This window comes from Seriola aureovittata, chromosome 2 (assembly GCF_021018895.1).
Source record: "Seriola aureovittata isolate HTS-2021-v1 ecotype China chromosome 2, ASM2101889v1, whole genome shotgun sequence".
Classification (NCBI taxonomy): Eukaryota; Metazoa; Chordata; class Actinopteri; order Carangiformes; family Carangidae; genus Seriola; species Seriola aureovittata.
The window spans coordinates 19,909,663-19,920,286 of NC_079365.1; the positions used below are offsets into that span (position 1 = coordinate 19,909,663).

General features: G+C 39.8%; 1 protein-coding gene across 3 annotated transcripts in view; it reads left to right on the plus strand.

Annotated features, from left to right (window-relative positions):
- The first annotated feature begins 4,286 nt into the window (after positions 1-4,286).
- The window catches only part of itga7 (integrin, alpha 7), a 37,795-nt gene continuing 31,457 nt past the window's right edge, over positions 4,287-10,624 (plus strand). For all 3 annotated transcript variants that reach the window (XR_008829967.1, XM_056400347.1, XM_056400355.1), the window contains exon 1: positions 4,287-4,866. Coding sequence is in view for 2 of the 3 variants with exons in the window: in XM_056400347.1 (XP_056256322.1) it covers positions 4,649-4,866 (218 nt within the window). In the remaining variant the exon portion in view is untranslated. The remainder of the gene's footprint in view (positions 4,867-10,624) is intronic.

The window sequence follows — 10,624 nt, forward strand, 5'->3', positions numbered from 1 at the left end:
TTTTGTGCTTGTACTTTAAGAAATTGTAATAGCTATAATAATACAAGGTTGATAATACCTATGGTGATTATCGCTTGTATGGAGTACTGTATAATACATACACTTTTTATTGATTTTAAATAACTGCGACATGAAAAACCTTTCTAAAAGTTCTTATCTATTTCATAATAACACTGCAGATGAAGCAGAAAATTATGAAGAAATAGGCCTTCTTCACAGTAGACATTTTGGCTTGTAGCAGTATAGCACAGGTGTTAATAACATTAGATGACTCTGTTCTATCAGTGAACCAGCATGAACAATACCATGACCCTGAAACTTGTTTTTTTTTTTAATTTCGAAACTGTTTGCAATATGTTTCGCAACATGAGCAATTAGTCCATTTCACATGTGGTGAAATCCAATGATTTACTTTCTCTGGTTCCAGATTCTCTGGTTTTGTTTCTACTAATGCATCAAATAAATGGAGAAACTCTGTCATTTATGACATTGCTTCATGAATCATCACAATGAAATCCATAATGTTGTAGCTAAATATCAAAACCTACAGGCAGTGTGATAAAACCACTGCACTCGGTTTAGCCTCTTCCTTTGGGATCATGTGCAATAAAAGGCCAGAGTGGGCGTGCTTGCATTTAATCCAGTAATAACCATCACCACTCCCTCTTATGGAAACCTGCACTATCCATTAATCAATACGGTAATAGTGCTGACTGCGGCTATCTCAGTCATCGAAGTGACGGGGGACTAAAACGGGAAAAATGAACCTGCCCGTATGCTGCATGCCGTCTAAAATAAGCTCTCTCCTTGAAGTGTGGCTCAAACTGCTAATGAGCACTTGTGTAGGGATGCCAGAGTCACGGACAATGTGGCAGATAATCTTTACAGCCAGCCATCTTCGCCTTCATTCTCTACATCCCTTTCTTCTCTGCTCTCCTCTGTCCCTCCCTCTGACTGTGCTCTCCACTGTCTGAAGGCTTTCTTGTCTGGCCTCCTGCCTGAGCTGCCATTAAGATGCTTTCAGCATTTTTCTCGACATCCCACACCATTCCTCTCTTCCTTTTCCTTTTCTTCTGCTCTGTGGAATCCTCTGTGGTATTAATATCTCACATCGGAGCTGCCCAGTGCATAGATAATGGACTCACTGTGTTATTGAATATCAGTTTGATCAAGTTTTGCTGCTATGAGTCAGTGAGTTGTGCGTGGGAGCCACTGCTGACAAAAGCACAAACTCCCCAAAGTGTGCCTTTGCCCTGGCCAAGATGAGCCAAAGAGATACAGACATGCTGAACTTTCCAACATGCATGGAAACACAAACAGACATGACATTATTTATATTTGGATATTTTTAAATCTGCTCCATTTGTAAGGATGAGTGATAAGAAATTTCCAACATTTTTTTTTCCATTACTAAAGATATGAGATAACAAGGCTCCATTAAAAGGTACAAAATATTGAACTTGCAAAAGATTGAACTGAGTTTTGTTTTTATTAGCTATGGTAACTGCTTGGCTTTATGTATAGCAGTGTGAAATATCTCATCCATCTATCTAATAGTCTAATCCATATAAGTTTGTACAGACATTCATGGCCCCCAGAGGATGAATCCTAATGACTTTATCGAATTCCTGACGTTTCTTTTACTGCCACTGTGAGGTTCATATCTGTAGTTTCTAGTAAAATGTCTAACCCTAACTGTTCCGAGCCCTGAAATTTGATACAGAAATTCATGTCACACTCAGGATAAATTGTAATCACTTTGGTAATCGCATCATGAAAGTTTTATTTATTCCAGTGCTTTGGTATATTCACCAATATACATAAACCGACAGCATTCCCATCAGCCTCTGCTGTACTTTGTGTTTAGTGCTAATAAGCAAATGTTAGCATGATAACACGCTAAACATCAGCACGCATTGTCATTGATAACATGTCAGTGTTAGCATTCTGCACAAAGCACCACTCATAAAACCCCTGGCATGGCTGTAGCCTGTTATCAAAATATGTTGTTTAATCAGAGGAACGCACAGCTCACTGAAAAAAGAGGTCATCCTCAGCACCACACAACAAGAGGACAGAGTTATGTTCAATCAAAACCAAAAAAATCATGGACAGAATTTTTGAATTAGATTTTTGTCTCTTGTAGTTTATTCATGAAGCTGCAACCTGACTTCATTCATGAAAGAATAACTGGTTCAACATGAGTCAGAAACTGAAAATTCTTCAGTTTTTTTCTTTCTTTTAAATATCACATAGGTGCAGCAGGGGGCACAGACTGTTTGACACCAGAAGCGGGTCCATGATGCCAGTCAGATCACATGAGAGGGATTCAACCTCATCCTTCCAGAAACCTGGTGTGTGTAGACATTGATGATAGTTCACAGAGACACAGTTATTGATATATACAGAATTTGTGTCCTCATTTTGATTTTCCAATGCCACCTCACCTGTGTATTCCTGGCCCAAGCAAGTCAGACCCTTTGGGTAAGTTCAAAAATAAATATATTGATGTAGCACTTTTAGACACAAGAAAATGTATAACACTTGATTGAGAATCCAAATCGGTGTCGTATTGTACACCGATTGTATTGTATTGTAATATTGTTGTATTTGTATTTACTTCTGCAGGTAAAAATAGTTTTGGGCGGGTTGTGATATTTTGGCTACTTTTTGTATCATTTGGGCAGTTTCCACTAATGTTACGTTAGGCTATATTCCAATAAATTGGTTCCTCCTCTCTTCTAATTAGTTTGATTGAGACTGAAAGGGGGACAATAGGCTTTGCTTAACATACAAAGTAAGATAATTGATGACGAACAAAACCAAATATCATTTCAGTAAATTACAATGAGGCTGAAACTTATTTTCTTCTACTCAAATGATTATTTGGTTATAGCTCTGTGATAAAAATGACATCTGTTCCTATAAGTGAAAACTTTTAAAGTTTAATGTGACATTATCCAAGACTGTAGAGAAAAAACATTAAAATACTGTATACATAAAAGAACTCTCCTAAATGAATTTGGCTACTTCTATGATGACTGGGCAGGTTCTGGGGCTGAGGTTATTTATTATTTTCATTATTGATTCATCTTCTGATTATTTTCTTAATTAATCAATTAATTATTCAAACTTTTGATCAATGAAATGCCAAAAAATATTATATAAATATTAATATAAAAAATAGGCCCATCACAACATCTGGTCCAAGGTGACGTCTATATGTGTGTTTTTGTCCAACCAACAATAAAAACCCAGAGATGTTCAGTTTACAATGATATAAAACTCACATTGGAGAAGCTGTAACCTAAGAATCTGACTGGGCTATTTTTTGTCAGCCACATGTCGCACCACAGATCTGAACCTACAATACCTCACTGGCTTATTGAAATCCCCAAGTTGCATCCCTCTTGACAACCAAAGTTGAAACTAACCTATCCAAATTAGAGAGCTACAAAAACTGCAAGAATAACACCTTCCTGAAAAACCTGTACACTGAATATTTCACCTGTTTGTGTCGTTGCAACTGTTGTGTGTGGGGTTTATTGTGCGGAACAGTTGAGTTGACTCACTGACAGCTGCACACAGATTGACTCGAGAGAAACAGAAATCAGCTGGTTAAAACAGAGCAGCTGTGGATGTAGTCGCCTCTCACGGACACAATGCAGAGAGGGCATAACAGAGACAGACTGGCATACTGTTGTTCGAGATATCTGCTTATAGAATACAGAATTATATTTGATATGGTTTTCCTGTTTATGCCCCTCTTTCACAGCTCATACATTTCTCCCACTCCGCCTTTTCAGAAGAGCTAAAGGTCTGTAATAAAGTTTCCTGGGTCACTGTGCACATTTCAGCCCCTTTTGTCTCCCAGATTTATTCCAGATCGCAGCCACCAGAAGTCAAATGTCAGGCCTGTCAGTCCTTGAATAAAAGATTTTTTTTATTCAGTAGCTTTTTAACTTCCAAGTTTGTACCTCAGTCTTTCCCCTTTATGCTCCTCAGATCTACAAGCACCTGCAGCAACGAGTGGCCCCAGAAGGAGGCAGTTTGGACCGTGTGAACTCCACTGATAAAACAGTCTGCTGTCTTTTCACCCTCTCTCTCTCTATTCAATAGCCTCCAAGTATCTTGACAACCTTGCCTGGTATTTTGGCAGCAGTCCCTTGAGTGTTGATGTCAGCTGAGAGAGGGGAGGGAGGGAGGGAGGGAGGGAGGATGGGGTGGCTTTGGGGGTGAGGAGGGGAGGGCGGGCTGAAAGAGAGAGAGGAGGGGGAGGAGGAGTGAGCGGGCTATTCAAGGCACTTGTCCTCTGTCTCCCTCTGAGCATAGAAGAGGGGGAGGCGCACATGCATTGAGAGAAACACACTCACACACACATACTAGTAGCGGCCACATTTTCACAGCCTGCTCTCCAGACTGACAGCAGCAAACGGAGTTGAGAGCCAGCACGACACAGAGCAAGGGAGGGAGAGGAATAGAGGACTGGAAACAAGACAGACATCCACAGAGGAGAGGGAGGAAGAGGAGACTTACACAGGATTTGCCTCTTTTTTTTTCTCCTTTAGCTCTCTGGGAGCTAGAAAGGGAATCTGCCCTGTTCTCTTCTTGATCTCAACTTGCTCTGCTAAAGGACCTGCACCCTGCTATGGCAGCCCCGGTGGGACATGGGAACATTGTTTCCCCCTCATCTTGCTCCTCTCATCGCTGGACTACCCTCCTCTGGGTACTGTTGACCCTTTCAAGTCAAGTCTGGGGCTTCAACCTGGATACTACCCACACTCTACATAAGTTTGGAGACCGTGGCACCTTTTTTGGTTTCTCTCTAGCACTTCACCAACAGCTTACCCCAGAGTCTCAGAGCTGGTGAGTGGGTGAATGTGGCATTGAGCTTGTCTTGTGTGTCCTGTGTGATTGTGACTTTTTGGTGCACCTTACATACTTGTATTTTGTATCTGCACCTGCACCTGCAACATAGTATACGAAATGCTCCCTATGCCATGAATTTTCTTTTTAAAAAGCTGGAATTTTATCTGTGTGGCTGCTACAGTCAGCGTTTCTATGCTGCACCAATCCTTAGACCTGCTAAATCATTGCTACACTAATAACTCTGAAATGGGTGCTGGGTGAGTTTTAGCATGTTTGTGTGAGCCCTCTCTACATGGCTCACACAAACATGCTAAAACTCACCCAGTAGCTTGAGCTCTGAGTTAGCCTAATAGATGATGATTTACAGTAAGTGGAGAGTGGATGAGAGTAGGTTTGCTGAGTCAGCAGGGATTTCTGTAAAAGGGATAAAATGGTTTTTAAGTGATTTTTCTGGAGCAGATCAGGTCTGATGACAAAGATGCTTTGATGGGACACTATTAGAGGAGAGGACACACTAAAGTGTCCCATAGTGTATTGGTCTGTGATTATGTGTTCATGGATGAGTTGTGTATGTGTGTTTGCTTGTCCATGTGACTGTGCGTTCTTTGATCCGCTGTTTGCCAACAGCTGTTATGGTGTGTCTTTCAGTGTGACTGGATTAGTCATAAGCCCTGTTCCCGTCCTCCAGAAATAATGAATAAATTATGACATAAAGTCTGCTAGTAAATGTTTGCAAGTGTTTACTGCATGACTATAAATAAGAAGTAACCTTAATTTATCTCTCCTGAAGTTGAATTAATATTGAAGAAAGGGGTGCAGATATTTTTTCTGATTACATGACAGAGAAAACTCTTTTGTAATACACTGTATTAGCCCATAGGTCTGTGCTGCATTTACCACTATAAATTCACTTGGCATGATTAAAGCCATCGTAGATGCCCCTGTACATTCACTACCTCAAGATCAACATTTGTTAAACATCTCCTTTTAACAGAGAAGCAATTGAGCATCACAGATGAGACACCAACACAATGCACAGATACGGGAATATGAATCAAACCAGTGAGGGAAGAATTAAAAGTATCAGTACTACAATATAAAAATACTATTTGCGGACTAAATACTAATTATAGCTGTGAAATAAGAGTTAAAAGTAGAATATATGCCTTTGAAATGTAGTGTAGTAGGAGTATAAAGTAGAAACTTAAGTGGCTCAACACTGTACTTAAGTATTTCCACCTGTGAGTATAACAAATGCAACACTGATGTGTGGTGTAATTCAAAATGAATGAATAAGGGAGTTAATTTACTACAGCTCCCCATTTTGGAGCTCCATATTTAACTGTTGGCTCCTCAGTTTACCCGGCCTGCAGTCATCCTGTCGCCTGGTAAGACAGGGGGAATGAAATCAGCATTCACACAGACAGTCGTCAGAGCCGGAGAGTCAGGTCACCCCTCTGAAACCTGCTCACTGTCCAGCAGCATTCCTGGAACTTATTTTAAAAACTGACTGTGAGCTTCAAGTATTGTATCACTCTTTGCTGCAGCCTGTTTCAAACTGCAACAGAGGGAACACTCCTCAGAAACAGTCCATGCTGCATCAGCACAGCTGATACTGCCAGGAGATGGTCAATAAACTGGTCTAACCTTAAGTGCTGATGTGATGCTACTACTGGAAGAGTATGAATAATCCTGTTGCCAGTACGCTTTGACATCACACCTGCTGTATGACTTGCCATAGCCAGGACTTTAGAAATACTCATGTCATGGGTCAGTGTTCCCCCTCCCCCCATTGGACACCAAAATTAATGTACTGTATGAATTTCCTGTAATTATTCAGATTTTTATCATTTTATTCGTTTCATTAACTGTAGTTATGTTATTTGCAAATTCTACATCCCAACATGAAGGCTTATTCTGTCCTGTGAAAACTACGAGTCTCAGCTTTGTGACAGTGTAGTCCAATGTCCTTTTAAATGCTTTGAAATAAGAAGTAAAGGAGAGTTTTCTCAGCTGGTAAAGTAACACTTAATAAACAATAACTGACTTTTTGTGCACTTGGGGGCAGAAGAAACAAGTTGTAAACACAATGTCCTTATCATTGCCTTTTAAAATTGATATGGCAAATTTGTTAGCACATAGTTGTTTGTAATTTGGAGTTATGTGTCTGGCTTCTAGGTGAATGGAAGTCCAATGTTCATTCTCATTTAGCTCTGTTTTTGGTCTTCACCAACTCCTGAGGGAAATTTCTTCTCTCTTTAGCTGCTTAATGCTGCGCGCTGTTTAAATGTTAGTAACTAACATTGTCTGTCTGTTGTTTTTTGTGGAGCATGTATTGTACAGTTGCTTTTTAGAGCTGTTTTGCTGAAAACAGCTTCCAGGTGCATTTGAAAACAATGCGAAAGACTAAAAGAGTTGTCGGACAGTGAGCTGAAAGTCACTATAAAGCTTCAAAGGAGTGGAGCTGCAGATTATTCTCTGTAGGTTCATTGCCGTGACAAAAACCCTTTCACGCCGTCACATTTTTTTCACTTTTCATTTGATACATTTGTAGCTGCTGCAAGTTTATCTTAAAAATCAAATCAAATCCCCCAATATAAAATGTAAATTTGCAGGTTCCTTAAACTCCCAAATTTCCAGAAAAAATACAGAGATAATGTGCTCAGTTATAGCTCTACGGCCCAGATGACATGAGATGAATTCATGTGGACTGTAGGATGTGAAAAACGTTTTGGATTGATGTTATTGCACTTTCAGAGTTAGAGAAATATATTGAGGTAGTCTTTCCTGTCTGAATAATACATTCCATTAACCATCATGATAGTGCCCTCTCTGTTTTATTGCAGTTCAGATCAGGGAGTTTAGTTTCGAAGGTGCTCACGTTATTATCTCTGCTGATAACGTCTCTTCTGATGTACTGTCATGAAACTATTTGTGCGAAACTTACTGTAATTAGATGCTATTGACTCATTTTCTCTTTGTATTATGAAGTTTTGTGTTACTGTGGCCTGTGGCCATACTGTGTTGCTGTCATTGTGCATTATGCCACCAAATTCAAGGGTGAAAATGATATTACTGCTTTGATGTGCTGTCCTGTGCTTACTCATGAATGTATCACACAGTCTGTGATGTTAGAGTGCAAATACAAATCAGCTTAGTCATACTGTGGAGTTTCACCTTTTTTGGTTTTGGAGTTGCCCAGTTTGTTGGAGGCTCAGGAGATAAACTGATTCCTAGAGCATCAAAGAAGATGCGTTGCATTTCTTTAAAGGCTGAACCACACAATGTCAAGGCACAGAAATTCAACTTCACTGATGGCAGGTGTATGTATTCAATGTCTTCTTCAGCTTTACAGTATCTCCTCAGTACATGATTGTGGCTGCTCCAAGCCCTACGCCTCCTTTTCAATATAAGACCAAGGCAAAGGTCAACCAATGTGACACAATGATCTCATATTGATTGATGTGCTGTAAGGAGATCCTGGACAGTGACATGTCAGGAGGAAGTAAAAGTATGGCACACTCAGAGGAGGATAAGCGCCTCGATCTGGCATCTCAAACCTCTGTAAACTTTCTGTATTATCTGTCTTGGTTGATGTTGTCCTGAAGCAGAGGCCCCAAGCTGAACTTAAGGGGCTTCTTATGCTGCTGCCGATCCCAGACAGAGGATGAGATGAGAGGGTATTTAAGTCCGAGTGATGTGTGGGTCTGCTATTTGTACTGATGAGAAGTGCTTCCATGAATAGTTCACTGCCTGGTGAAGACAGGAAGCCCCCTGACCTTAATCCCTCCACTGCCAATCTTCCTGAAAACAGCTACTGCATGTTGTATTATAGTAAATCTGTCAAACAACATGCAACAGTAAAATACACCAGTCTTCTCCAGAAAATCAAAATAAAAATATGATAATATGATCAATTTTAGGAGGTCATATTGGCAATAGATAGATACCAAATAGGTGCGTTTTGGGGACTTAATATCTTTGTCCTTACATTTTCACTTCCAAGGGCATTTTGTTTAGTCCAGTTGTTTGTGCGGATCTGAGCACACCAATCAGACTCGCTTCTGGACCGAAGCAGATGCACTGACACCATCTAGAGGAGGTGGTCATGGTCCAGTCACAAACTAATTCTGATGCCGTTTGTTTGTGGTGGGAAAGTGATTCAATCTCTGTTTGACTCCAGAAATTTTGAGCTCAATGGCTTTGGGGTAAATGCTAATGTTAGCTTGCTAACATACTCACAGGGACAATATTAGCATGCTGATGTTTAGCAGGTATAATGTTTCCCCAACTTAGTTTAGCATGTCAGCATATTTGCTAATTACCACAACATTAGCAATGATGGGAATGTCAATAGTTTTGTATCTGGTAATAAACCAAAGAACTGGACAAATAAATGTTTCACTTGATGACTGCACTAAAGTCAAGGGATCGCCAAAGTCCTTAAGTCATTAATGTCCTTATCAAGTTTTATTGTAATCCTCAAAAAGAAAAAAAGTGAAGTGTGTTCAGTCAGTAAGATTCATCCTCTGGGAAACATGAAGATATGTACAAAGTTTCATGGCAATCCATTTAATATTTGTCGAGATATTTCAGCCAGGACCAAAGTGGTGGACCAATAGATCGGCATTTCAGTCCCTTGAGCCACCCTGCTAATGTGGCTAAAAACACTGATAGTCTATATTCAGGATAAGCTGATTCTACAAACTGCAGGCTTTTAATGTCCTACTTCAATATACTTAGAATAGACCTATGACAGCAAGATATAACATGCAGCTTTCTGTGTACAGTGCAGAATGTCAGAAAGGGTTAAAACCCCTTTAATATTTTTCACATTTTATATTGCAGTCTTATGCTTAATAAAAGAAATCAACCTTGACACAATCATGTCTCTGAGCTCTGCAGGCAGTTCCTTCCTCCTCAGAGCTTTGCTCTGATATGCATCGTCGTCGGTGAGCCCTTATATAGACAGGTGTGTGCCTTTCCAAATCAGTTCCAATCAGCTGAATTGACCACAGGTGTGCACCAATCAAGGTGCCGAAACATTGCAAAGCTAATCAAGAGAAATGGGAGGCACCTGAGCTAAATTTCAAGTATCTGAATATTTATGTCAATGTAATATATTTTTCCTTTTTAATAAATTTACAAAAATTTGTTAAATTCTGTTTTCAGTGAGAGTGATGAGGGGAAAGGTTATTTTTGTGAAAGGCTGCAACACAACAAAATGTGAAAAAATTGAAGGGGTCTGAACACTGTATGTAAATGTTTAGGTCACTGAGCCAAAGGCGTGTAATATCTAACATACTCATACAGGCTGGAAAACCTCCAGCTTTTAGTTTCATATCTTTTTTTTATATTGATCTGTCCCTCGTGATTTAATGTAAAGGTTTTTTTCTGTTTGTGAGTGCTTTGACAAAGGTGGGGGAAGGTTCTGCCTGCTGCTCTGATGTAGGCCACAAATCATCTGTTATTGTTTTTTTCTATCTCTCTGGCCTTGAAAGACACCTATTGTGCTTTATCTCTTCTGGCCTGATTGCTAGCCCCCTTTTGTCTCGTTTCGATTCATGGGAGTTATTTTCTTCCTCTAAACACTTTTTCTGCGGCAAATTAATAAATATTAAACAATTATTTTTTACCAAGACCCTATCAAGTCTGTTTTGGGTGCAGCGTGGCTCATATCATTGACAATAGTGTCAGGCCATGATTTATCTATTGATTTACTGTTGATTCAATAGATCTAGTATTTACTCTGTTG